Source organism: Mandrillus leucophaeus, unplaced genomic scaffold (assembly GCF_000951045.1).
Source record: "Mandrillus leucophaeus isolate KB7577 unplaced genomic scaffold, Mleu.le_1.0 Scaffold1504, whole genome shotgun sequence".
NCBI lineage: Eukaryota > Metazoa > Chordata > Mammalia > Primates > Cercopithecidae > Mandrillus > Mandrillus leucophaeus.
Window position 1 is genome coordinate 107,335 of NW_012101482.1, and position 27,382 is coordinate 134,716.

Consider the following 27,382-nt stretch of genomic DNA (forward strand, 5'->3'; position numbering starts at 1 on the left):
TTAAAGTGTTTTCAGGTTTCACATGTAGACCAAATAACATTCACAAAAAGAGGGATTCTGTATTCCTGTTTTTTTTTTTTTTTTTTTTTTTTTTTTTTTTTTTTTTTTTTTTTTTTTTTGAGACAGAGTCTTGCTCTGTCACCCAGGATGGAGTGCTGCGGCACGATCTCAGCTCACCTCTGTCTCCCGGATTCAAGCAATTCTCCTGCCTCAACCTCCCGAGTAGCTGGGACTACAGGCTTCTGCCACCACACTCGGCTAATTTTTTGTATTTTAGTAGAGACGGGGTTTCGCCATATTGCCCAGGGTGGGTCTTAAACTTCTGAGCTTAGGCAATCTGCCTGCCTCTGCCAACCAAAGTGCTAGGATTACAGATGTGAGCCACTGCGCCTGGCCCCAACATCATGCTCTTTGATTCTGACGTTAAGGATGATCTCTTGGAGAGATAGGTGCTAATGTAAAAGTACTACTTGGATAGATAAGACATGTTTTCAGTTGTAATCAGTAAATTTTGATGGCAGTATTTACTTATTTCTTTAGGTTACAACACTTTTATTTTTTCCATAGTATTTTCTGTTTTAGTTGTTGCTTCATTTTATGTTTACTACTATTTTAGTTCTCTTCACTGTTATTATTTAGCCAAGATAATTTTGAATTCCAATTCTTTGAGTCTCCTCCTGCTTTCTTAGAGCTTCTTTTTTGGATTATCCTAATTACTACTCAGTAATAAAATAATCTTGAGGCCAAGATTGATGTTTACTAAATACTATTTTAAGATGTTAGTCATAATAGCAACATTTAAGTCTTATTCTTCTGAGTTCTTTCATTGTCACACAACTTTTCTAGTGCATTGGCAATAGAAAGCAGAAAGAGGTGTTGATTTGGAATTATGTCCATCATGTTTCCTCTAGCTAAAAATCTGTTAACTTATTCTTCTGATCAGGGGTCAGCAAACTATAGCCTGTGAGGCAAAGACAGCGTGCGGACTATTTTTCTAAATAAAATATTGTTGAAACACAACCACACTCATTCTCTTACATATATGCCTGTCGTTGCTTTGGCTCCACATTGGTGGAGTTGAACAGTTGTAGCAGAAACTGTATGCATCACAAATTCTAACGATTTACTATCTGGCCCTTTACAGAAAATGTTTGTCAGTCTCTGTTCTGGATTAACTCTGAATTGGACATTAGGAAATTGTAGTTCCAGTTACCTCCAGTTTCTAATTAGCTTTATGACATGGGCCAAGTCATGTTTACTCTCTGGCATTGGTTTTCTCATTTCTGGGATTGGAAGCAGGACTGTATGATTGATTGCCAGTCTCTTCTAGCTGTAAAATTCCAGAAATCTAATGAATCCTATTTTACCTAAAATCATTTAAAGTAGATTTTTTTTCTTACAGATTAAATTTTGGGTTTGTGGTAATCACTTTTGAGTATATTAGACATACATACAAATATCCATACATATTCATAGATATAAAAACAATAGTAAAGTTTGTCTACATAAGCTCTGTATGTGCCAAGTATAAAGGCAGGCACAATACCGTATTTCTTTTAATCTTTAAAATAACTCTGCATCATGGGTGTGTATGTTCACATTTTAAAGAGTAACGTGTTGAGACTCAGAGACAGCTGGTAAGAGTCAGAGCTGGGGCTTGTACCCAGTGCCATTGATAAAATCCTGTGTCCTTTCCACTATAGTAACTGTCTCCTTTAATGAGGTACCTCTATTTTAATTCAGTTGTTTGAATATATGGCCACACGTCACTTCTCCAGAGATTGCTACCCAAATTACTCAGAATACAAGTAATTATTAAAAAGTTAAAAAAAAAGTGGTTATGATCTAAATAGACCTTCACTTATGCCATTAAAAAAAAAAAGATTCCGAGGCCCTCTTTCATAGCTTGTTCACGTTTATTAAAAAAAAAAATTAAAAATTTGCTTTTTTGGGTTTCCTAGATCTCTGTAATTAATGGGAAATAGATGGAAATGTGGAGGGATAGTTACTGGTGCAGGGATATGGACACCAGTAGAGATCGGGACTGCTGTGATTATACCGCGGAGAAGAGCAACACACTCTAAATAGCAAGAAAGTCTTAGGCAGGTTAGCACAGGGACAAATTCACCCCAGGAGCCTCCACGCAAAGCCAAGAAGGTTTTGCTGTTCACCAAAAGTACCCTGGAGCATTAAGAAAGTGGCTACAATTAACACACTACATTTCAGAAAGTAGAAAACGGGTTTTCCCTTTAACAGAGTTTTAATAAAATCATGAAAGAATTTACAACTCTTAAGTAGATAAGCTTCAGTTATTCGAATGTTTCCCTGCATGGGATATTTTCTTCCTTAAAAATGCTGAATGGATGAAATACTGCCAAGTCTAGGTTATTTAAGAAATCTTTCCCCAGATGTTCAACTACTTCGTCTTACTTTTCTGTTGTTTGGTATTGTCTTATTCATTATTCACGTGCTGATGACAGTGCTCTAGAGATAAATAAGCAATTAACAGTCTGACTTCTTGGCTTCATCTCTTAGCAGATTTTTCTCCACACCTAATTAAGTCTTAAGATATTTCTATTATCTTTTTTTGTTCCCTGTAGCTTTGAAGAAAGTTTTATTGTTTTCTTTCTATTCTTCTAATTTTTTTTCAGAGTAGAAGCCCATTTTTCCCCTCAGTTTTTAAAAACCACCTTACCCTGATCTGTGCGTATTATCTACTATAAAGTTAATCCTGTAAAAGCAAAACTTATTTCTTATATTGTCTTTGGGGGAAACCTCACAGTGACCTCCAGAATGAATCATGCCCACTCTCCACTTTTGGCAGCTCTTCCTTTTATGTTTCTCTCATGTACTGAATTCTTGGTTTCTTCTTTCTGATGCACAGGCATTTCTTTCCTTTGTGATTCCTTAACCCATTACTTCTAATTGATTAGTTTGAGTAATATTTTAACAACTCATGTATTTTTGAGGTAATATTTTATGCAGTTTGTTTTGAAAAGACTTGCTAAAACTTCTTGTGGAAACTAAGAGATTTGTAAACATTTAAGTAATTTATCTCTCATCCCTCTCGGTGTGGCAGTCAGGGAGGAAGGATTGTTGCCCCAAGCCTGTTGCCATATACTTCCTTAAAATAAATGATGTCAGCCGGGCACAGTGGCTCACACCTGAAATCACAGCACTTCGGGAGGCCAAAGCGAGTGAACTGTTTGAGCCCAGGAGTTCAAGACCAGCCTGGGCAACATGGGGAAACTCTGTCGCTACAAAAACACAAAAATTAACCAGGCATGGTGATGCACACCTGTAGTCCTAACTACTTGGGAAACTGAGGCAGAAGGATCACTTGAGCCTGGGAGGCAGAGTTTGCAATGAACAGAGCGTGTCCCACTCAACTCCAGGCTGGACTACAAAGCGTGATCCTGTCTCAAAATAAAAACAAATAAATGATGTCACATTATGACTATATTATGTTAATTAGGACTATATTATGATGCCAATTTAATAATGTCAGTAATAATAAAAAGGATCATATTGAAAGCTCATTTGGTATCAGATGCTATGCTTAATTGTTCACATATGTTATCTCAATTAATCTTCACTACCGTTCTATGATTTAGGTACAGAATTCCAGGAATATTTCAGCTAATAAATTGGTTGCATTTCAAAGTTATATTTACAAATTGGTTATTTCAGATATGAAATCTGTTTTCTCATAGAAGCAATGTTGTAGGTACAGCTCTAGGCTCGGCTGGATTGCCGAAGTCTATCACATTTATAGCTAACATGACTAAATGAATGCCTTTGTGGGAAAGTGCTTTCAGAGTTCTCATTGTGATGTGAAGAACTCACCCACCTTCTTCCCAGGGACCTTACTCTCATACCAGGGACTTGACCTGATTTTCAGACCTGTTCAATGAATAGATCTACAATGGGAATGAACCCTCTCCAGATTCAAATTATGCAAATACTAAGCTGCCATAACCATAGAGATCCCAAAATAGAGTGGCTTAAATAAAACTTTTTTTTCTCTGTTAAGCAAGAGATCCAAGGTGAGCTTTTCAGTTTGCCAAGTCAGGCTTACCCCATGAAATTATCCAAAGACTTGGGCTCCATCTATTTCTTGCTTCACCAATCCCTAGACTATGGTCTTCATCTGTGTGGTTGCAGCTGGCTGAGCCCTGTATCTGTGTTCCAGCTTGTGGAATGGTACAGAGAGGAAGTACATGGCAGCACGTCTCTTTGAAGGAGGTGAAGTGGAAGAATGACTTGCTCCCATTCTGTTGGAGAGACCTTAGTAACATGGCTGCACCTATCTCAAAGGGGACTGGGAAATGTAGTCTTTGGCTGGGTACATGGATGCATCTTAAACTCCATTACTGTGAAAAGCGTGGGGAGTGCATTCTGATGACAACTGGCAGTCCCTGCCACATTATAGTCATGGTTCCTTTGTCTACAGAGTGGCTCCTGCAGGGTGGACTTTGGTGGGTGTGGCAGGAGAGATGTGGGTGGAACGTGGGTACATGCTTTTGCCACACCTAGTTAGAAATGGGACTGGGAAATGGAGTCTTCAGCTGGTAATCACAGGGCAACAAGGTGGCCGGGCCAGTGCCTGGGCACAGATTGGAAACAGCAGAAGCAGCAGGTGTGGTAGCAGTGGCCAAGGACAAGCGGGGAAGGAGGAACTCTATAGGAGGGCAGCACTGAGACCCCTATAAGGCCAGCCTGGCTCTTTGTCCCCAAAGTTCGTCTCTGTGGCATCTATGCAAATATTAACTCTTTAGCCTGAACCTTGGGACAGAAACTGCTTGGCAACATCAGGAAGTAGACGTTACTAGTAAATTATTACAAAATAAAGTCATACACATGAACATTGCAATAAAGCATTTATCAAGGAATTATTAGAGCTCTTTAAAGATTTTGGAATCTTTGGATTTAAATGCTGAAACATTGCAAAATGAATATCCACAAGCTTAGAAACAGAAGTTATGTTTTACATTCTCAGTGGAAAAGAACGTTACATTCAAATGAACTTCAGGTGGACCAATTATTAATGAGGAAGATAAAATAAAATGAAAATTTCCGTTGAAGTTGAAAATAGAGTTATAGAATGTATAAACAGGCATTTAAAATTATATACGAATTGTGAGGCTACTTTAAATTTCTTGTACGATCTCTACAATTTTCAGGAAATGTCAGAAGAAACATCAAAATGTCGTATAAATTTACACTTAGAATTCAGACTTACACAAAACTGACTCATATGAAGAGTTAAGTCTTTGTATTAAAATTGTTCCATGAGACTGAACTCTAGACATACTAAATTTTGTATTTTGAAATAATTTATTAAAATTTATCCCAAATGTTGTCATAGCTTCTAAAATATTCTTAACAGCTCCAGTAACAGTTGCATAAGAAGAAAGATCCTTGTCAAACTTAAAAGTTAACAAAAATTGCTTGCAACCTTCTATTTGTGTAGAGCTAGTAATGTCATTTACAGCTATTCAGAATGAAAATAATTTTGCTAAAGTGCAATTTTGATGACTTAAAAAATAAATTTTCAAAACATTGAGTAAGAAAAAATGCAATTAATTGTGATGTCACATTAATAATGTATTGGTACTTATTTTATTTATTATTTTTAAAGGAAAAGCATATTTATGTTTTAGTATCTTTAAAGCACTTCTGGCCAGGTGCAGTGGTTCATGCCTGTAATTCTAGTACTTTGAGAGGCTGAGATGGGTGGATCGCTTGAGCTCAGGAGTTTGAAACTAGCCTGGGCAACATGGCAAAACTCGTTTTTACAAAAAATACAAAAATTAGCCAGGTGTGATGGTGGGTGTCAGTCATCCTAGCTACTTGGGTACCGAGGTAGGAAGATTTCTTGAGCCTGGGAGATCAAGGTTGCAGTGAGTCAAGATTGTGCTACTGCACTCAAGCCTGGGCAACAGAGGGAGACCCTGTGTCTAAATAATAAATAAATAAATAAATAAATAAATAAATAAAGTACTGCAAATTATGTAGCCAGCCCTGGCTGAGGGATTTATCTATCTGCTCAGCTTTCTGCAACTGCCTCTTTGCTGTCTTTTCTATGGCTGCTGCAGAACAATATGACATCTCCTACCTTATTTTTTGTCCTGAAATATATTGCTCTTTTGAGGTTTTAAAGGGATTTGGGTTGTTAACGACAAATGGAAAGGGAGGGAAGTCAAGGCTAAGCTCCTCCTCAGGCCATTGCCCTCTTCTGTTTCTTGCTCAGCTCTTGCTTTCTGGGAAAGTCACAAACACTTATAGCTGATAGCTACAGAAGCACAGGGAGCACTTGGTTGAACCAAGGCCTGATGTCAGATTTATTTACATTTTGGAGTATTGTTCCTCAGTCTTTTGAACATTCTCATTACAGGAGTAGGATCTAACAGCAGTTCTCCTCCCACTGATCTTTCATGGCCAAGATGCCTGCCACCCTGGCTCCTCACTGTAGGAGAAATGAGTGAAATAAGACCAGAGCCAAAGATTTCAACTAGAGAAAGATTCCAGGCTGCAGCATTTCTGACAAAGGCAATAGGAGGGAAGAAGAGGGCAGTCGGCAGGTGGGAGAGAAGGCACACCTGCTTGAGTCAGCCACTTGCAGGTGGTTGTTGGTATGGAACGCGGAGACTCATAAAAAATGAGTAAGATATTAAGGCATCTGTGGTAGGGAGAATAATGGCCCCCAAAAGATGTCCATGTCCTAAATCCTGGGATCTGTAATTAGGTTATGTGGCAATGGAAATTAAAGTTGAAGATGGAAATAAGGGTGCTTCTCATCTGACCTTCAAACAGGGGAATTCTGGGTTGTCTCATTAGGCTCGGTGCAGTCAGAAGCATCTTTAAAAAGGCAGGCAGAAGAGGAGAGTCAGAGAAGGATTTGTGATGACAGCCCTTAGATCAAACAGCTGCCATGTTACTGGCTTTCAAGACAAAGGGGGTCCATGAGCCAAGAAATGAGGGACGCCTCTGGAAGACAGCCTTGCCAACACCTTGATTTTATCCCAGTGAGACCCCTGTTGGACTTTTGACTTCCAGGATTACGAGAGAATAAATTTCTGTTGTTTTCAGCCACCCAATTTGTGGCAAATTTTTATGGCAGCAATAGGAAACTAATACAGCCCTCTTGAGCGTTGATATTAACAGCATGAGCTCTGGAGTCAAACTGCTTACATTCTGATAGGTAGCTCCACCACCTATTAGCTATTTCATGGGGAAAGTAACTGGAGCCTTAGTTTCATCCTTTGATCAATGAGGTTATCACCTCTTGAATGCGTTCTAAGGAAAAAGGAAGGTAAAGTCTTTAAGCCATATACTGTGAAGAGAAAGCACCAGACAAGTATTAGCTTTAAAAGAATCATGGATGCCTGGTTCTTAGCATGGCAAAGGACTTCCCTCCACTCTTACTCCCTTGTAATTTACTGCTCCCCTCTTCTTTAGCCCCTGCTAACCCCACACTGACTTCTGGTCCTGTAGGGTCAGTATATACCCAGGTACATTCTCACCAGGGCCCCATTCTTTAGATGCCACCCTTTCCTATTTTCTCATCTAAATTCTCTAATGTCTTTTAAAAAGTAGAAATAAGAAGATGAATATATTAAGTGCTATCTGCTGAGGTGTTAATCACTGATAATGGCTTCATCTCTTAAGGTCTTGTAGTTTTGCCATGTCCAGGACTGTGCCTTTTGCGGAGAGCCTCTGGAAATCTTGGTTAGTTGTAAGATAGAGGAGTCCTTAGGAATTGGCTTTTAATTGAGGACTTTTGGCTTAAGTTAAATGAGTAGGATTCACAGTGAGGAATTTCAACTGGGAAATATTTTAAGCAGTGAGACCTCCCAGGATTCCTTCGAATTATACCACATTTTATGAAGCGTTTGGCCTCCTGTTCTGTCTACTTTTAAGCAGCCTTGAAATGACTGTCACAAAATTTTCATAGGATAGTTGCTGAGAAAAGTTGGTAGTTTTCTTGAAGGTCCATAGAGTAGAGCAGTTTAGAGCTTATGATACCAACAATTTCAGAAGAACTTTTCTACAGCTGTGAAGAATTTCATTTCAACCTGGATTCCATTGTGAGAAATTCTAACAGGGATTTGTAATGAGATTATCTTGTAATGAGATCACCTGCTGAAAAATCCATTCAGTATCCACAGAACTCACATTATGTACAAATTACAGTTGTAAAAATATATCAAAAGCCATTTGAAACAAAACTGACTGAGTAAAAACTGAATTTCTAAAGTTATTGCTTATTATGAGAATGTAAAAAGTAAATTCTAAAATAAATGCACAAAGAACATGTTAGTGTTCCATAGTCATTGGTTTATGAGGATTCAACAAAACTGGCTGAGTAAAAACTGAATTTCTGAAGTTATTGCTTATTATGAGAATGTAAAAAGTAAATTCTAAAATAAATGCACAAAGACATGTTAGTGTTCCGTAGTCATTGGCTTATGAGGATTTGCATTTTTGTGTTGGTATGTAAAATGCAAAATGATTTTTAAAAGAAATATGATTTTATTTTAAAATAAACACTGAAAACACATGAAATAGGATGGTTTTCAAATACTGTTACACATGGGGACACTTTTCACAAGTACTTTACAGGCTGTGTGCTTGAGTTTATGATGTGGTCTCCCTCTTGTGGTCGGTGTTAAGAAAGGTACTGGCTTCAAAGCAATTACTAAATTTCTTTCCCTTTTGCTGAAATTTGAATCTGGAAAGCATTTTGAGAGGTCAGGCTATGTATTTTACATTTTGACCATGGCTTTTGGGAAGCTTGATTATTTTAACAAAAATCAACCGATCGATCAATCTGTCTCCTCTCCCTATGGCCATGTCAGAATCAGTTTTGACTATTAGGAAATCTGACCTAGTTTCTCTGTCTTGTGGCCTGTTTTTGGTGTATTATGGCCAGAATGTATCTCTTAATTTTGGCATTAGTATTTTCCATCTACTTTAGAAAGGCTATAGGTGAATGTGAAGTTTATTGAGTTCACACTGTATACCTGTCACTCTTCTGGGTCCTTCAGCCACAGCAAGAAACCAAACAGATAAAAATCACTGCCTTCATAGAGTTTTTGTTCTATCACAAATATAGGCATGGTTTATGAAGACATAAACCATAAAGACTGACATGTTAGACTTCACATGTTTGCAAAACTTTCCTATAGCCGAAGAAGCTATAGATTTAAAAGACAAATACATGAAACACTGGGAGAAAATCATTGCAACAAAAGGAACTCTGATAAACCAGTTGGGGGGGGGGGGGAACAATAGACGTGTGCAAACAGTAGGAGTAGGCATCAACTGTGAAGGGCTTTCACTTACCTTACGTAATCATTGGTAGAAGTGGGATATTTCAGATTTACTCAGTTGCAGACACAAGCCAAGTATGCCCTTCAGAAAAGATATCTCTTAGCTGAAATCCACTGGGTCTGCATACCTCTCACCTGGTGAGGGTATCAGGTTAAATTCTTCCCTGTATGTGCCTCACAGCGACTACGTGCTGAGTATGGCTGTCATCGTGTGATATGGCTTCGAAACTGCATGTGTCCTATCCTTTTGTCAAGTGGAAAAAAATGAACCTTTCCTCGGAAGCATCACCTCTATTCTGAGTTCAGTCGCTCCTCCCAAACCCTCCACCATCGACAGATCTTCATGTTATGAAACCTCTCGGGGTTAAGCACATTCAGTTGATAAATAGAGTGTTTTTAGAGGAGACTCCGTATCTGCTCAAATTGCAGTAATGAGAGTTCATAGGAATAGGAGCACAGTTTTTGACTTCCCATTATCTGCTCAGTGCATTCCCTCTTTTCAGGGATAAAATAGACCATTCTCCGCTTGACTCGGGGCTAATCTTAAGGCCAGATATTTTCTGTACATTTCTAGTCCCTGTAGTCTCTCCTGAAACCTCAGCCTCTTTTAACTTCTTACCCCTTATTGCCCTGGCTCACTCTGTCCCATTGATTGAATGGCTATAGATTGTTCACAGGGGCCATTCCTGTTTACCAGTATAAAAGAAAATGTTAGTCCTGTGAAGATTCTGGAAACATTTTAGCAGTTTTTCTCCCCTCCCGGCTTGTATAGATTGTTCACAGGGGCCATTCCTGTTTACCAGTATAAAAGAAAATGTTAGTCCTGTGAAGATTCTGGAAACATTTTAGCAGTTTTTCTCCCCTCCCCGCGGAGCGCTTGGTTGTTGTGTAACCAGTCCTCTAGACTTAGCAAATTGGCAGCTATGACTCTGGAATGCAAGTTAATTAAATTGTGCTTGTGTTTAGTTTTACGCAAGGTTGTTCCCCGCCCCCGACCCCCCAACTCCCCCCGCACCCTTAGGTTTAGTCTATGTGACTTTGTTATATGCAATCCTGGTAACTAGGGATACTGAGAGAGATTTTATGTAGTGGTGCTGTGAAGGGCAAGCGGTAGTAGAAAAGTGGAGGAGCCTGGGAGAAAGAATCCAGAGACCTCTGTGTTCCACCAGCATGTAAATCATTTAATAGGATACAAACGATTAAACAGTGAAAACCAACTTTCCTGAAGCAATTGACTTCCTTTTCTATTTATGAGCCAAAGAGAAGTTAGTGTTAAATAATTCTGTCCCTAGATGTTGTTGTATTAATGTCTGTGTGTGTTGATCACTTGAGACCACTTTCTCCTCCAGTTATCTGGGTTGTTTCAAAGAACCCAGGTGCCCCTACCTTCCAAGTCTAAGTAGGTATGCTGTATCTGTAAGGTTGGGGGTTAGGACCTCGGCTTAATTGCAGGTTAACCCTGTAAGCAAAAGGCATTTTTCAGTAGTTTGAGATGGCCATCTTTCAGAGGTGAGTTGTACACTTTCCAGCCTTAGTAAACAGGACATACTGGGCCTTACTTGATTTGGTGCCCGGCACTTTATGTCCATTACTGGTTAGTATACTCAGAGACAGTCCCAAAGTAGGTGGGATTCAGATAAGGAAACTGAAGCTCAGAAAAGTTAAGTAATTTGCCAAAGCAGCACAGATAGTGTAAATTTAAATACAAATCTCTGCTTTTCTACAAGGTTACCTTTATTTTGTTTTCTCAGGTCATGATTGTGAATAGTTTCTTTTCTGGTCTGTAGATTCAGTATTAGTGTGGACATTAGGGTGTTTATGAACTCATTTCCTCACCATTAACTGTTTTCTCTTAATTATGGTAGTATTCAGAATGGAAGTTATCTGATTATTCTGGGGCAGTTTAAGCACGAAGGGCCAGATGTTCGGAAGTAGCTTGGTTTTCCCAATTCTACCTTGACCGGATGAACATATGCTGTCACTACCAGCTGCTTCATGGGAGCTGGTGGGTAGGGTTTGTGTGGTGATGAAGGGAATGGAGAGTATAGGAGAGGCTCCAGCAGAGTGCTGACGTAGGGCTTCAGAATCTTGGCATCCAATTGGAAGATAGTTGAGGTCCTACAGTACCAATATCCTGAAGATCAGGGGATTTCTAAAAGTGCTAACGCTGAGAAATACCTAATGTAGATGACAGGTTGATGGGTACAGCACACCATCATGGCATGTGTGTACCTATGTAACAAACCTGCACGTTCTGCACGTGTATCCCAGAACTTAAAGTATAATAATAATTTAATTTTTTAAATAACAATTTAAAAAAAATTGACTATTTGCTTTGAAATAGTCAAGTTATAGTAATCAACAATAGAGAGTAGGTAGAAAGTGATGCAATACATTTCTTCATGGGATTGGAAGTGAATTTTTAGACATTAGGATAGAACTGTAATCTGTTTTTGAAAGATATTTTTCAAAGTTCTTTTCACATTATTTTGAAACAAGTATTTCCTTTCTATTTCTGGTTATCAGGGTACATAATATTGTAAAGTCATAGGCAATTTATTTTAGCTTTTAAATAGCCAATACATAAAATGGACTAAAAGAAACTGTGATTAAAAATAAATTTGGTTAGAGTTGAAATGAAGTCCACAAATTGTTAACTTGTAAAATGAAATTCGTTCAATTTGTACAGTATAGCCCAACAAATAAGAAAAATACCATGGGATGGCTTTTCAAACTGATTATTTTTCTTTGTTTATGTTTGTCCTAAGTCTGTCCATAAACGTTGTGACTGAGTTATGCATTTAAAAAAGGTCTAGAAAAAAATGTTAATGTATATAGCTTTTCAGATACTACCATATGAATGCAAGAAACTATTTTCTTTCCAAATAAAATATATCTCCTTTATTTCTCTTAGATTTATATGCAATTATTTAACTCTTTTATAGAAGCCATCCTGTATTTGTTTAAAATTTGTCAAAGGTAGTTTATATGTTGTTCCATTGTTATCACTTCATGATTCATAGTGACTAAATGCCAAATGTCACTTCAGACAGCCTTATAATTGGGGAAAAATCTCAAAAATAAAGTATTATTAAACACAATTTTTTTTTAAGAAACTAAGTGTTTATTTCCTAAAGCAAATTCAGAAGGTAGCACCTTCCAAGAAACCTAAATAAGAAATTATCTTTGAATTTAGAAACATCTATGTGACTCATCGAGAGGTGAAATAAGCACAAAGTTTAAAAATTGTCCATGTTCTTTAGAAATCTGAAGTTATGTTACTGCACTTCTGTTCAGGAAATGATAAGTAACACAATCATGAGGTACATCTTGTTTTCCAACGATTTTAAAAAAATGCTTCCGGGTCATATTTAGGACTTTTCCCTTCCTTCCTTCCTTCCTTCCTTCCTTCCTTTCTTCCGTCCTTCCTTCCTTCCTCTCTTCCTTCCTTCTTTCCTTTCTTCCTTCCTTCCAGCATTGAAATGTAATTAAGATTCTTTAGATTTCTGCTTGGCAGTCTGTTTCTGGCAGTCTCTGATCATAAAGATTGGCTTCCTGCTTTTTACTCTGCCTTTAAAAAAAACTTTCTACTTTGTTTAATTAGATTTAAAATCTACTGGGTAGGATTTTTTACTGTGATTGTACTTGAAATGTTGAATGATGACATTGGAATGTTTTCTAAACTCTATTTACATTCTCTCTCCTATCAGAGTGCCACCAGTTACAGATCTATTCTGTTGTTTCTTGACAATGTTTTAGAAAATATTATAATGACTAATTTTTTTTTAATAGAGTAATAGCTCTTCCATCATCATGCTGTTAGGCAGGCAATAAGTATACTTAGCTCTTATTTTTAGGAATTTAAGCTGAAGGCCAGATGGCAAAGTTTTCATTGAATCAAAGCATAGCTTTATTTCAAAGGAAAAAAAATGAACCAATGAGTTGACTTAAGTTCAGGAGTTGTTTGGGATTTTCTCTGAACATTTGTTTGACAGAGACAGTTTCTCACTAATTAAAAGATAAATAAAAGACATCAAGGAATGTTGAATAAAAGAGTTGTATTGTTGTGAAGGGACTGATTTTGCCTTGTCTTTGCAGCAAGGTGAAACCTACAGCCCATAAAAGAAGATATCACCATGACATTGCCTTTTTAGAATATTGACGTTAAGAGCTCCTTAAGGGCATTTTTTCAGCAGGCATTTACCAACCACCTGTCATATGCTACTTTTCAACAAAAATGTGTAAGTTAAAAGGTACTAATGGAGACTTTTGCATTCTTTGTAATGAAGGAAACATCAGTACAATAGCACAATCTACTAAGAAAACAACAACAATAAAAAGTGTGTTTTCATCTCTACAGCCTCTGGAAAGGGAAAGCAACATTGAGGAGGGAAGGATTGAGAAGAGATTGTGTCGGGTCACTCTGATTGGGTGGCATGGAGAGAAATGTCTGGAGGGTGGAGGAGGAAGCAGGGAGATGTAGGAGACATACCCTAAGGCTTTGGCATTCCCATTATATAGCAGAGACCAGTGCTCACATGCTTGTAGAAGAGGCTGGACCTCCAAAAGGAATGGCTGTATGGGGCATCCAGGAAAGCTGGACCCTAGGGACCATGGCCCTGTACCCTGGCTTGGCACAGACACAATGGCACGTTCTGTCTAGCAGTCACTTAAGGACTTAGAGGCCATGAGCCTGTGGCAGTTCTCTGAGGAATGAAAGCTAGAGGTCCTTCCTTTGTTCTTCAAGGTTCCATGTAAGCCCCTTGGATCCTTGTACCATCCTAAGGAGGAAGAGACCCCTGCAAAATGTGCCTGAAAGATCTTTCTCATCAGCTTTTTGTGTGGGGAAGTATGAATTTATTTTATTTAAGAAAATAATGTGGCTTTTCTTGTACCCTGGTGTAACAGCATTGAATCCACACACTGTACACCTTCAAGCAGGGCTATTCTGAGTTCAATTTGAGGGTCTAGGTGTCATGTTTTACTCTGAGTCTTCATGTTCTATACCTTTCTTGAGTCCCCCTCTTCCCCTAAAAGTCACTCATTCTATGTTTCATTTCTCACGTCTAAGTATAATAAAAGCTAATGATAACATAAAGCTAAACAGTCTGTAATTACATTCGGAACTAAGTATTCAACTGAACACAAAATCTTAAGGGTGAAGGAGTTTTTAAACTTGTTTTTGACTACAAAAGCCCATTTTTAAAGAAAATTTTCCATGGACTCAAATGTATAAAGCAGCCAACAGTAGAGCTCTTTAGTTGAAATGAAGTAGGAAATTGAATATACCCCTTTAATCCATGATGTGGCCCCAAAGCCCTTTTCCTTGCTAACCTTGAGTTCTTCTAAAACCTACAATTTTAACCCAAAGTATGGGTAGTGTGGGTGTCAGGGATGGAATGTTAGACACATCATCACAGGCCAGTGGGGAAGATTATTTTCCGTAGGAGGGCCATTTGTTGTCCTACTAAGAGCAGATGCCACTCATAAGCCAGATGTGTCTGCGGGCTTGAATGAGCATCCCACTATAACATAGAGGGATTTTTATCCTGCATCAGTAGTTTATTCTCCTAGCAATGAAAATAATAAAGTTGTAAATATTCATTGCCATTGAGAGTCAAGAAATAGGAACAATCATTTAGTCATGCTCCATAGATACCTCCTATTTTCGGTCTTCATTTATTTATCCAACAGATATCTAACTTGCACCTATAATGTGTCAGTTCTATTCTAGACTCAGGGTACAGCAGTAAGAAAACCTGACAAAATGTCTTTCTTCAAGGAAATTACATTCTAGAAGGGAGAGGAAGACAATCAGCAAACATAAATCTTCTGTGAATATAAATTATGTGAGCTGTAATAAAACAGTTTTTTGTTTTTTAAAGAAGACTGCAATTCTGATGGTCTTGGGCATTGGCACTATTAGAAGTGGTTAGTGTAGTGCCTGCCCTACATTTAATAGATGTCTAAGAAAAGAGTGAAAAGGATTGCTTAGCTTGGAAGACAGATACTTCTTCTGAGGAAGCCACATTTAATGATGGGATTAGAGGGACAGAGAGACATAGATTGAGTTAATTTTTAGATTGTAAGTATATTCCTGATATGGATGATACTCTGTTTTCAAAAGAAAGTTTGAAATTTCTCAAGCTCCTAGATATTCAAGGATGGTCATTGTTGATTTGACCTGAGACAACCTATAGTCAGAAGTTAGTACGGTCAGTCATATATTGCCTAATGATGGGTATACATTCTAAGAAGTGTGTTGGTAGGCAATTTCGTCATGTGTGAACATCAGAGTGTACTTATACAAACCTAGATTTAGAACATACTACACATCCAGGCTGTGCAGTCTAGCCTATGGCTCTTAGGCTGCAAACCTGTACAGTATGTTACTGTACTGAATACTCTAGGCAGTTGTAACACAATAAGCATTTGTGTATCTAAACATATCTGCACATAGAAAAGGTACAGTAAAAATTTGGTACTGTAATCCTATGGGGCCACTGTTGTATATGTAGTCCATTGTTAAGAAAAATGTTGTTAGATGGTACATGACTTGTACATCCAGCATCCACCCATGTCACAGTACCTCCACAGCTACTCAATAAATGGACTCCCAGCTGCTATCCCTACTTCTTCCCTTGTACCCCTAGAGTCTATTTCCAACACAATAGAGCAATCCTTTAAGAATTTCAGTCAGATTATGCCACTCTTTACCGAAAACCATGTAATGACTCTTGTGTTAAAGTTACGAAGTCCTTACAAAGGCCTGCAGAGCCCTGTGTGTTTGGACCTTCCCTCCTGCTCGGCCTCATTCTTGTGCTTGGTCCCTGCTCATGCTGCTGTAGCCACACAGGTCTTTTTGCTGATCCTAACACCTGCCGGGCAGACTCTTGCCCAAGGAACTTGCACTAGCTCTTCCTTGAATCTTCCTGAGACTCCCTTGCCTCTCTCAAGTTGTTGCTCAAATGTCAGCTTGGAGTGAGGCCTGCCCTGGTACCCTAATTGATATTAGGTGCCAATATTAACAATATTAATATTATTACCCCACTCCTATACCCTATATCTGCCTTACCCTGCAGTACTCTCTTCTTCATAGCACTTATTAACATCTTGTGTGATATATAAGAATTTTAAAATTATATTTATTGATATAGCTTGTCATTCTAGAGTATAAGCTTCTCAAGGCAAGGGAGCTATTCTGTATTCAATAATACATAATACAGAATAGTATTAATTGTTCTATGATAATTAATTATTATAGAATATATAGAATAATAGTTATTCTGTAATAATACAGAATGCTAAATAAATGAGTGCGTAAATCAGAGGGAAACACAAGCCTTGCAGATGGAGGAAGGCGTGTGTTATACCTCCAATTCCTCAGGAAATAACTTAAAATATGTCATTAGATATTGCTGTTTTCCAAAGGGTCTTCTCTATACTGTGCTTCTAATGGATACTCAGCCACCTTTTCAAATTTATCTCTCCTACAGCACAGTGCCCAGTGGCACCAGCTCCTCTTCCTCCTCATGGAAATTCTCACTGTTCTTATTTTTTATTTTTATTTATTTATTTATTTATTTTGAGACAGAGTCTCCCTCTGTCATCTGGGCTGGAGTGCAGTGGCATGATCTCGGCTCACTGCAACCTCCGCCTCCTAAGTTCAAGTGATTGATTCTCCTGCCTCGCCTCCTGAGTAGCTGAGATAACAGGTACATGTCTCTATGCCCAGCTAATTTTTGTATTTTTATTAGAGATGGGGTTTCACCATGTTGGCCAGGCTGGTCTCGAACCCCTGACCTCAAACAATCTGCCCGCCTCAGCCTCCCAAAGTGCTGGGATTACAGATATGTGGCACTGCACCCGGCCCTTCACTCCTTTTGTACTCAGAGCTTCCAGACCCTCATCCATACCTACCGAAATATCTTAATTTCAGCCAAATGAAGGGCCTTCCACCTAATATGACTCACCTCCTCAGAAGGCAGGGTAAAGTCCATGTTGGGCTGGTTGAACACACTCTTAGATTTTCTCTCTCCTCTCTCACCTCTTGTCTTTTACCCCAATCGTTTTACCAATCTGTTGTGCCCAAAGATACAGTGCTCTCCCCAAGAAGTATTCTTGTATCAGCAGCTGAAAGATTACATTCAGTCTTTTTCATCGAATGACATAACCTTGTAAAAGGTAAGGGCAATAGTGGTTTGTAGTACTTGATTTCGAGCAGCATGGAGAACGCAGTGCTGACAGGCTCTCAGCACAGGCCCACGTGATGTGCAGAGCTGGGTCAGCTTTCTCCTCCGAGGGGGAGTTGAAGCTGAGCTTTTGACTTTCAGCAAGGGCTCAAAGACAAGGCAAGTAAGAGCAACATACAGTCAGTGGCAGGCTGGTGAGTAATTTTTGAAAAGGACTCTAAAAGTTAACAACCAGAATAATGACAGCATTTGCCAATAATATTGATACACAGACAGAGAGAGTCTAGGAAGCTGAAAGCAGTTGCAGAAAATCTCAGGGTGATTTCAGGCTAGGGATTATTATTTTAGCAGTCTGTTGTCAGAGACAAGAATACTGAAAAGAGCTGATCATCCTTTGGGTATGTATTCTTCAAGATCCATGTCATTCTGAAGTCCACGGGATCCATAATTGTCCCTATCATCTGGACATGTAAACTAGCTTTTTAGGCCATATAACTTTATGTACTGCTATTTTTGCAGCAGTATTAATTAACTGTCACGTGTGTAGTGAAAGTCAGCTTTCGCAGTGAAGTATCTTTACTTGGTAAAATTATCTTCATCAGATGATGATCAGTAGAATATATGCTCTATTTGGGGATTTTGTTTGTTTGTTTTCTTCACTGCTATATTACCAGAGGCTAGAATAGTACTTTGTACATAGTAGACACTCAGTAAATATATATTCAATCAATGAATGAATGTTCCAGTTATCAATCTGCCATTGATTTAAATTCCAACATACACCTCTTAGAATTATAGATGATGTTAGTGGAAATAGATTCAAGATTGTATAGCATGACTTCTCAGGAAATCTCCCTTTATCATCCTAAGGGGCCACTCAAAAGCCTGTTGGAAAATGATTGTTATAAGACAGTGATATTTATGGTAGAAAAATCTCTACAGAAACCTGATAAAAGCTCTCTCAGGGTGTTCAAAAAAAGTAGAACTGACTTGGAATGTCATCTCATCTGGATCCAATTCATTGCAAGACAGACATTTGTCTTTTGTTTAGAGAGAAAAATAAAGACAATGTTGAAGTTTTACTCAAATCTAGTGCCCTTAAACTGGCCGAGTATCAGCCAACTACACTATTGCACAAGCACCAGGAACAAGGAAGTGGGTGTGGCATGGAGGATTGGGCCTGGATCCTAGCTTGAGATTTGGGGTGTTTTTCATCTTCCCCTAATTATATGGCTTTGGTCCATTTCAATGTTGACCACATGACACTTCATTTCCTTCATCTGTGAACTACCAAACAAAATATGTTTGTAGTACTTTATTAATTGAACATTTTATACAAGTGGAAATTCTGAATACAGGTTAAGAAGAAATGAAACAGAAAGATTATACAAAAATTATTCTAGTTTTATAAAAGTAATATTAACTACCAAAACTGTGAACTTTCAAAGAAAGAACAAGAATAAAGTAACAATTTATGATAACCTAAAACCAAAGACAGCCACACTTCCAGATAAGGAACCACACAAAAGAAGTCAGTTTCTGTTGAATCAGTCAAGACAGGGGATATCAATAATCAAAACAGTGCAAGCTGTGCTGGGTTTTAAATTTGATCCAGATTTGAGATGACCTTATGCAAGAAATGGCTTTACTGGAGTCAAATATGTAGGGCCTTAAAATCTAGAGGTTAGGAGCTATTGAATGTTGAGCTTTCAGCTCCATTTCCTGAGGAATCATCGGAGCCATAGGTGGGGAATGCAATAATAATTCTTGTGAGGCATTGCAGCTGCTAAAATGCAGACATATGGAATTTTTGCACTCTCTAGTATAATACAGAAACAATCTCACAATAGGATAAACACTTCTTTCAAACTTTCTCTTAACCCTAGAGAGAGGATATTGTACAGACTGGATGGGTAAAATCTTAGTATTTCGGTTTTTCATTTTAGGTCTGGTTTTCTACGAATCGTTTAGAAGTCTGTATTTGTAGCTATAGGAGTGCACTCCTGTGCAGACACCATACTAAACATGTTGAATATTTTGGCAGTTGAAATCCATAGATGTAATTTGTATTGATACTGAAATTATGGACTAGAATGGAAAATTGGGCTTTTGTTGTTGATATTGTGAAAATGTTACATGAAGTAGCATCATAAGAAACTTACCAGATCAACTAATGCATAATGTTCAATGAGTTGAACTGCTGATTTCCTTGATAGTATTGGGAAATAATTCGTTAATTTTGTTTTTTTCTGCTTTATGGCAATATATTCTTCTATTAGGGATTTAGGTAAGTTTTTCCATTGAATCGAGAACCTCCTGAGTGCCAGCCACTGGCTGGGTCCCAGGAACATGGGTTGGAAATATATTAATCGAGAACCTCCTGAGTGTCAACCATTCTGCTGGGTCCTAGGAACATGATGGAAACTATGACAGACATGGGCTTTACTGACTGGAGCTTTCAGCCTGTACTTTTCTCTGTTTCTATTGCTGAGTTAAAATGTTCCATATTCCTGGATTCCCTGTAACTAGTCAACAAGGTTCATCTTATCAAGGAATACATACTGCAGTAATAGTGGCAGTGACCAGGCAAGTCACCACACAGCCGACACACACACACACACACGCACACACACACACGCACGCACAAAAGCTTTGGTGGAAGGGGAGAGAGAGACAGGAGATTTTTGAAGGTTCTACTTAACTTTTCTTATCTGAAACTGGAGCTCATAAAAAAGTTACTTTTTTCTCAGCTAAAAAGGTAAAACATCATCATTGTAAGAACATTTGTAAAATACAGAATACAATACAGTAAAAAGTAAAGTTACTTTAATCCTAATACCGAAGATAATATACCTCTCCCCATGCCAAACTGTATTTTGTTTTCTAGGACCAGTTGGTGTTTTCTCATCTCAAGTAGCTTGAACTTTGTCCTAGGACATTAAGTATTTTCTAAAATGTAGTTTTCAATGGCTGTAATAGTATTTCTCATTACGGTGGTATCAAAATTTATTTAGCTAGCCGCTTAATATTGCGTAGTGGTTATTTCATAGTTTCCTCATTTTAAACAATGATGGTTTGAACATTATTAAACATAAAACACATATTCATAATGATTTCCTTTCTATGAAGTCTGGAAATAAGATGATTGCTGAGTTAAAGATTATGCACATTTAAAAGGCATTTGATGCACATTACCAAATATTTTTTATCTTAACATCCACTTGGTTGAGCTGATTTATCCTTTTATTAATGATCTTCCTGAAAAATTTTCTATCTTTTTGTCTTAAATTTATTGTCTACTATAATTCTGAAGCAGTGGAGTATTTATTGCATTTTGAAAAGAAAAAGAACACCAAAATTTTAAAAGCGCAAATATAAAAATGTAACTGTGTTAAGTAAAAAGAAATGAAAATATTATTAGCAAATGCCATTTCCTATCCCTTATGCGAAAATAGAAGCTGACATTTTAACTGGCATTTTCATTAAGGTAAGTAAATACGTTTCAAATACAGGGCACCCGGTCTCTATGCTATGTTCAAACACACATCCATTTACTGACTCTGTTTTTACTGGAACTTTCTCTGTGACACATAGAGTAGCTTTTAAGAGAGGTAGAGTTTTTAAATGTTGTTCAATTAGTAGCACTGTACTTTGACATAATTTTCAATTATTTAGAAAAATACACCCATTGGGTATTCTCCCCACATAAATTGTGCAATTGATGAAGCTACCCTCTTACTCTCTGAACATGGGTGCCTCACTCTGCAAGCCCACCAGTGAACTATCTCCTGCTTTCCTCATACAAGCAAGCACTCTCTGTATGATTTCCAGGTAATTTTCCAGTTAATGTGCTAGGATGCCAAAGAAAAATTGGTGACAATAAAACTGAGGGAATTTGGAAACAAATCTGTTGAACAGCAGAAGAAGATTTTCTATGTATTTATCTTTTGTAATCTTAAAATTTTTAAAAAAATCTTATTCTGACATTATTTCCTGCCCTTTTTTTTTTTTTTAGTGCTCTGTGGAGGGGGTGAGAGCTTTCTGTGTGCCAGTGGAATCTGCATCCCCAGGAAACTGCAATGTAATGGCTACAACGACTGTGACGACTGGAGTGACGAGGCTCATTGCAGTATGTGACAAGCTGTTTGGGGTTTGTCTGAGTGGACAGGGATTCTCAAATCCTGACCATCATTGGCATTTGCGTAGACTGTTTTTGGTTTGCCTTTCTAAAGTGAGCAAACATGTTTATCTTCCCCCAGAATGACAGCAGCATGTTTGCACACCTTTCAAAGGCATGGTTTATTAGGAACTCAACAGGTAGACGCTGCATTGGAACAGATGAGGGATTGCAGCATTTTTGCACAAAGTAGTTTAAATTGGGAGAAGGCTTTGGTTTATTTTGTTTGGGTGAGAATTTTCATTTTTGTTTATGAGTATGAAGGTCAATGTTTTTTAAAAAAGGATATTTTTATGACAATGTTTTCACCCTAATGATTTTTAACTGTCATGACACAGTAAATACAAAGCCTCTTGTTTTGTTTTTTTGTTTTTTTTTTTTGAGACAGAGTCTCGCTCTGTCACCCAGGTTGGAGTGCAGTGGTCGGATCTCAGCTCACTTTTTTTTTGTTTTTTTAATGCTTCTTCTAAACCTGGAGATAGTCAATGGCACTAACTGTTTAAAATCCACTAATCAGTAGATTCCGCCTTATGTGTCCTCAATTTATTCCCCATTGATTGGTCATTTTGACTTAATTGGCCAGTGGTTTGTCCAATATAGATTCAGATTTCAAGTTGTTTTGCAGTTACAAACTGGAAAGAAGGGGAAAACCATCCTGAAGAAGTACATTGTAGTAAACAAAGCTGGTGTCCTATTTGTTCACCCCTAGTATGTTAAAAAAAGAAAATAATTACACTGTGTAATCTGTATTCAAAACGAACTATATGCAATTAGAACACTATCTGCAAGTGTTCTAATTGTTCTTTAAGGGTTATATAAACAGCCACAGTTACTACGGCAAGAGCTGTGTTTCACTCCTCATGGGAATTGCCCAGGTGTTGTAAGTGCTTGAGAATACTGATCTTAATTGAAAAATTCTTTTGGTCTGTTTGCCAAACGGACCAACTCATCTTTCCTCTGATGGGCTAGGATGGACGCTCCTTTGTCCTGTTGAATGGCAGAACTACTGAATGGCAGTTTATCATGGTAACATTTCAGGTCAGTGTTTCCCAAACTGGTGTTCCATATGGTATCTGAGTCTGGAATAATGCTTGAAAAAAAAATAACTTTGGGAAATACTCTCTATCAGATCTACTTCTTAGAGGGTTAGAATACACATTTGTATAGTAGAGGTTCTGAGAAATCCTGCAGTTAAAAAAAAATATGTTTGCCTAACTTTGTATTTCATCAGAATTATTCTCTCATGTGAATCCTCACCTTTATTTGTTCATTTATTCATGCATTTTTTATTCTGCCTAATATCTAGTATCCCGTGGAACTTTAGTTATGCCACGCATATTTCAGGAAACGTTCTTTTCAGTAAGACATTTGTGTTTTACAACTTGGAATTTTCTTTTCAAAACAACGCATGGCACACAATTTTACATAAAAAACATTTTTATAGGCTGTATATTTACACTGGGAAGTGCTGCTGTGGGCTTAGCAGAAGATACTGTGCAAAGCAGCCAAAATAGGGATCTTTAAATAATTCAACGTAATTATATCCAATTTATGGGATTTGGTAGAATCTCTAGCTATTCTCCCATTGTGGCCCATGTTATGACATTGTTCAAATTCTGCATGTGCCTGTGTCTCCTGTGGTGGGCCAACTATGGTTTTATCATATGTTCCTCAATTGTACTGAGCATTGCACTCTGAACCCTGTAAGTGATTTCTGCTGCATTTGTTAAAATTAAATTTGAAGGGGTTAATTTTCCTAGTCAACAATGTGTTACTGTTCTGCAAGGCATTTACCAATGTCCAAGGGGCTGAAACATTTATTAAGGAAAATAGATATGGCCCTTTCCCATGAACATACCACAAAAATGATCTGTTTGGTCCATTGAGGAAATACATCCCTTCAGAAAACTTCTGTATGAAAACACAGGCATCGAAGGCTTCATATGCAATTGTTTTTGACCTTACAAGGACATCTGCTTTTGAGCTTTAAGGTTAAGTGCTTGTGGTGTTTCAGCATGAGTGTTTATGGAGGGTGCCATACTCCTGTTGTCACTACCCTGTGGTGAAGGAATAGTATAAGTCTGAATTAGGCCTTGGATGTGAATCAGAGTGTGAATGCAACCCACAGATACTCACGAGAGGAGAAGGAAGTTTTGCTGTGTGTTCTCAATGAGGAGCAGAAGAAAATGCCTACTTCCTAGGGTTCTCGCAGGTAGGCAAGAAAGAGGACTGCCAGAGGAGATTATGCTTCTATGGATTAGATGGAAAAATGATCTCAACTAAGCACTTGCCTGCTTTTATAAAACATGGGTCATATTAGGTGGCCTGTGTAGTTCATTGAGTTGTTAATTTCCTTTTTAGTCAGGTTCAAAGGAAAAGAGAGAAGAAACTTATTATTTGTGAGTTACCTAATAAACTATGCTAGAAGCGTTTACCTACATGCTTCGATTTAATTATCAGCAGAGGAAGTGTTATCTACCCCCTTTGTACAGGTGCAGAGATAGAGCTTAGGGCAATGAATACATTTGCCCATGGTTCGCTAAATGTGAAACCCAGTCTTAAATGGTTCAAAATCTAATGCTTTTTCTTTCCCCTGGTCTGCCTTTGACTTGTCCTTGTCCATAAAAAAGTTCAGATTTAGTGAGATTATACTCTGATCATTTATATTGCAGGAAAATGTTTTAAGTGATTTTGATGTGTTACAGCTTTCAGAGGTAATCGTTTATTAAAGAGCACTCCAGGTATCTGTGACTACTTACTGACTTTCTCCCCTAACTGGTTTTGTCTTGTCAATCTCTTCTTAAGTATTTGTTGAATGAAAAGATTTCCAAACACTGAAACAATTTTAATGGTGTAGCAGAAAAATTTTCAAAAATCAGGAAAATTTTAGAAATGTCTATCTCTGTGGCTTTAGGCAGGCCGTTTCTGTAACCCTGGCTTTCGGTATCATCATGGATGGCTGCATGCTGGCCTCCCCAGGAAGCCCCACCTGCAGAGATTTTGATTCAGTTTGTCTGCAGTGCGGACCAGGCAGCAATACTTTTGTAACGCTCTCCAGGTAGTTCTAACAGACAGCCAGACTTGGAAGCACTGGGCTAGAAGGTGCTTGGTGTCTCTTTTGTTGTTAAGATTCTATAATCTTTTGAGTCTATAACAAGCTCCTAGAATAGTGCCTGGGACATAGCAAGTGCTTAGTAGATGAATACTTCTTAATTTTAAATTGGAAACTCAAGTTGTCACAGTGAAATAGCTGCCACAAAGTTCACACAATTTATGACACATAAAAACCACCATCAAATATTTTTCAAAATCATTTTCTGTGAATTTTGTGTAAAATTGGTTGACTTATTTTTGAGGATGGTGGTTATCTAATTGTACACTGAGTGTAATACGGTGTAGTAATGACTACTGTAAGTTCTTGAGTTAGGCTGCTTAGGTTTCGAGCTTACCATTTCCTGCCTCTGATAACTTAGGCAAGTTACTCAACCTCTCTGTGCCTCAGTTTCTTCTGTAGTACAATGGAAACAATAAATAGTGAATATCTCTCGAATTGTTCAGAATAATGATTCACTGAATATAAAGCATATAGACTAATGTCTTGCATGCAGTAAGTCTCAAAGAGCACTGGGATTTGTGGTCATGACTGTTGTCACTGTTGTTATCTTATTGTTCCTCCACTCCCACCCAGCACCTCTTGTTACTAGGTGCAGAGAATGACCACTGGAAGTCATGAGGACAGCTGATGATGTCAGCTGATACATGTAAGGGAGACAGAAACACTAAAATATGCACAACAATTTTAAAAGCAGCACCACGTGAAGCTATTTTTGAATGGAGGCAGCATAAACAGCACAACATAAAAATTATATTCCAAATGATGTTTGAATCATCAAAATGACTGTATCTATAATAATCTTTCTACTAAGATGTAGCTGCAAGTAAATGCTAGAAATAGTTTCATCAAAATTAGAAAAAAATCTCACTCTATGCCAATGGAAGAAGTATTAAATGTTTGGAAATTTTACTTTTTGTATAGTGGCAATCTGATTATACTGAATCAATCAAACTATTGAATATTCTTTAATTCCTCCTATGTGTGAATCATGTTTTAGCTACCTAGTAAATGGAAAGATACTGTTAAGACATGGTTTCTTTCTTTATGAGGCTTTTAGTCTAATTATGGAACTAACATATATACATAGAAACTATTAAATACGCTTTAAAAAAAAATTTTTTTTTGAGATGGAGTCTCGCTCTGTCGCCCAGGCTGGGGTGCAGAGGTGTGATCTTGGTTCTCTGCAGCCTCCACTACCCAAGCTCAAGCAATTCTCCAGCCTCAGTCTTCTGAGTAACTGGAACTACCACGCCAGGCCTAATTTTTGTATTTTTTGTAGAAACAAGATTTTGCCATGTTGCCCAGGCTGGTTGTGAACTCCTGAGCTCAAAGTGATCGGCCCACCTCGGCCTCCCAAAGTGCTAGGATTACTGGCGTGAGCCACTGTGCCCAGCCTAAATATGGTATTTTAAAACAATATAACACACACAATATCACAAAGTCAAAAAAAATTGATGTAAACAAGCAAACAAAAAAAGCTTGCAGCAGGGAGTCCTTCTAGTAAAAAGAGTAGGATAACTAGAAGCTGGATTGCATAGAGAGCTGATGGAAAAGATGGGATTAAAGTGAGGCTTTGCACTCAGGTGGTGTTTGTATACTGTGCAACATGATTTTCAACTCTCTAGGTGACATTTTACAATGCATGGAGACTTTTTTTTATTGTCACAACTGTGGGAGTGGAGGGAGGTGTTACTGGCATCTAGTGGGTAGAGGCCAGAGATGCTGCTAAACAAACTGCACTGCACAGGGCAGCCCCCAACAACAAAGAATTACCCAGTCCAAAATGTCAATGATACTGCCATGGAGAAACCCTTTTCTAGAGCTGGAAGCCAATAGTAGAAAGAACTCAGAGAGTCAAGAAGCCTGGTGCTTCTCGTGGCTCTGCTGTAAATGAGCTGAGCAGCAGTGGACAGACCATGTAACTCCTCTGGTCATTTCAGAATGAGAGGGTTGGATGAAATAACCTCTGGTTCTTTCCATATTTAATCTTCTGTGGGTGGAAACTGAGCATCCGTACTTGCATCTTGAGTTGAGGCAACACATTCATGCTTATAGTCATAGAGACTGTACAGTTGAGAGAAGCCCTTGAGAAAAAGGCTTTCTGTGTGTTAGTTTTCTGCTTTAATTTAATGATAATTTTGAGAGACAAGAATTAATAGTGTGCCGTATAAGATGTCAAACTGAAGTCAATATTAACATGCACGAATTTCAGAAGAAACATTTTGTATCAAGCTCTCCTTAAGAAAAAAAAAGCTGTATCTAGAAAAACATCTACCTTAGGTCATGCAAAATTATGCTTGTTATTGAGCAAGAAAATCACAGCAAGCACTTTTGCAAATTTTGATTTGCTGGCCCCAAATTGTGCTGACAACACCTCTTCCCAGGTCAAATAAACATTTATTTCAATAAAAGGAGACACTGTGATCTTTGCTATTTGCTATGTATTTCTGGCTTTGCAGTGCCTCCGGTTAAGGTTTTGCGTGTTTACTAATCACACAGACCTTAGGGAAGTAACAGATTACAGATTGTTTTCCAAATGCAGCTCATTTTGTATCTCACTTCT

General features: G+C 38.0%; 1 protein-coding gene across 4 annotated transcripts in view; it reads left to right on the forward strand.

Moving 5' to 3' along the window:
* The window catches only part of CORIN (corin, serine peptidase), a 222,459-nt gene that overhangs the window by 99,767 nt on the left and 95,310 nt on the right, over window positions 1–27,382 (forward strand). For all 4 annotated transcript variants that reach the window (XM_011975028.1, XM_011975029.1, XM_011975030.1 and 1 more), the window contains one exon: window positions 21,543–21,656. In XM_011975028.1, the coding sequence (XP_011830418.1) occupies window positions 21,543–21,656 (114 nt within the window). The remainder of the gene's footprint in view (window positions 1–21,542; window positions 21,657–27,382) is intronic.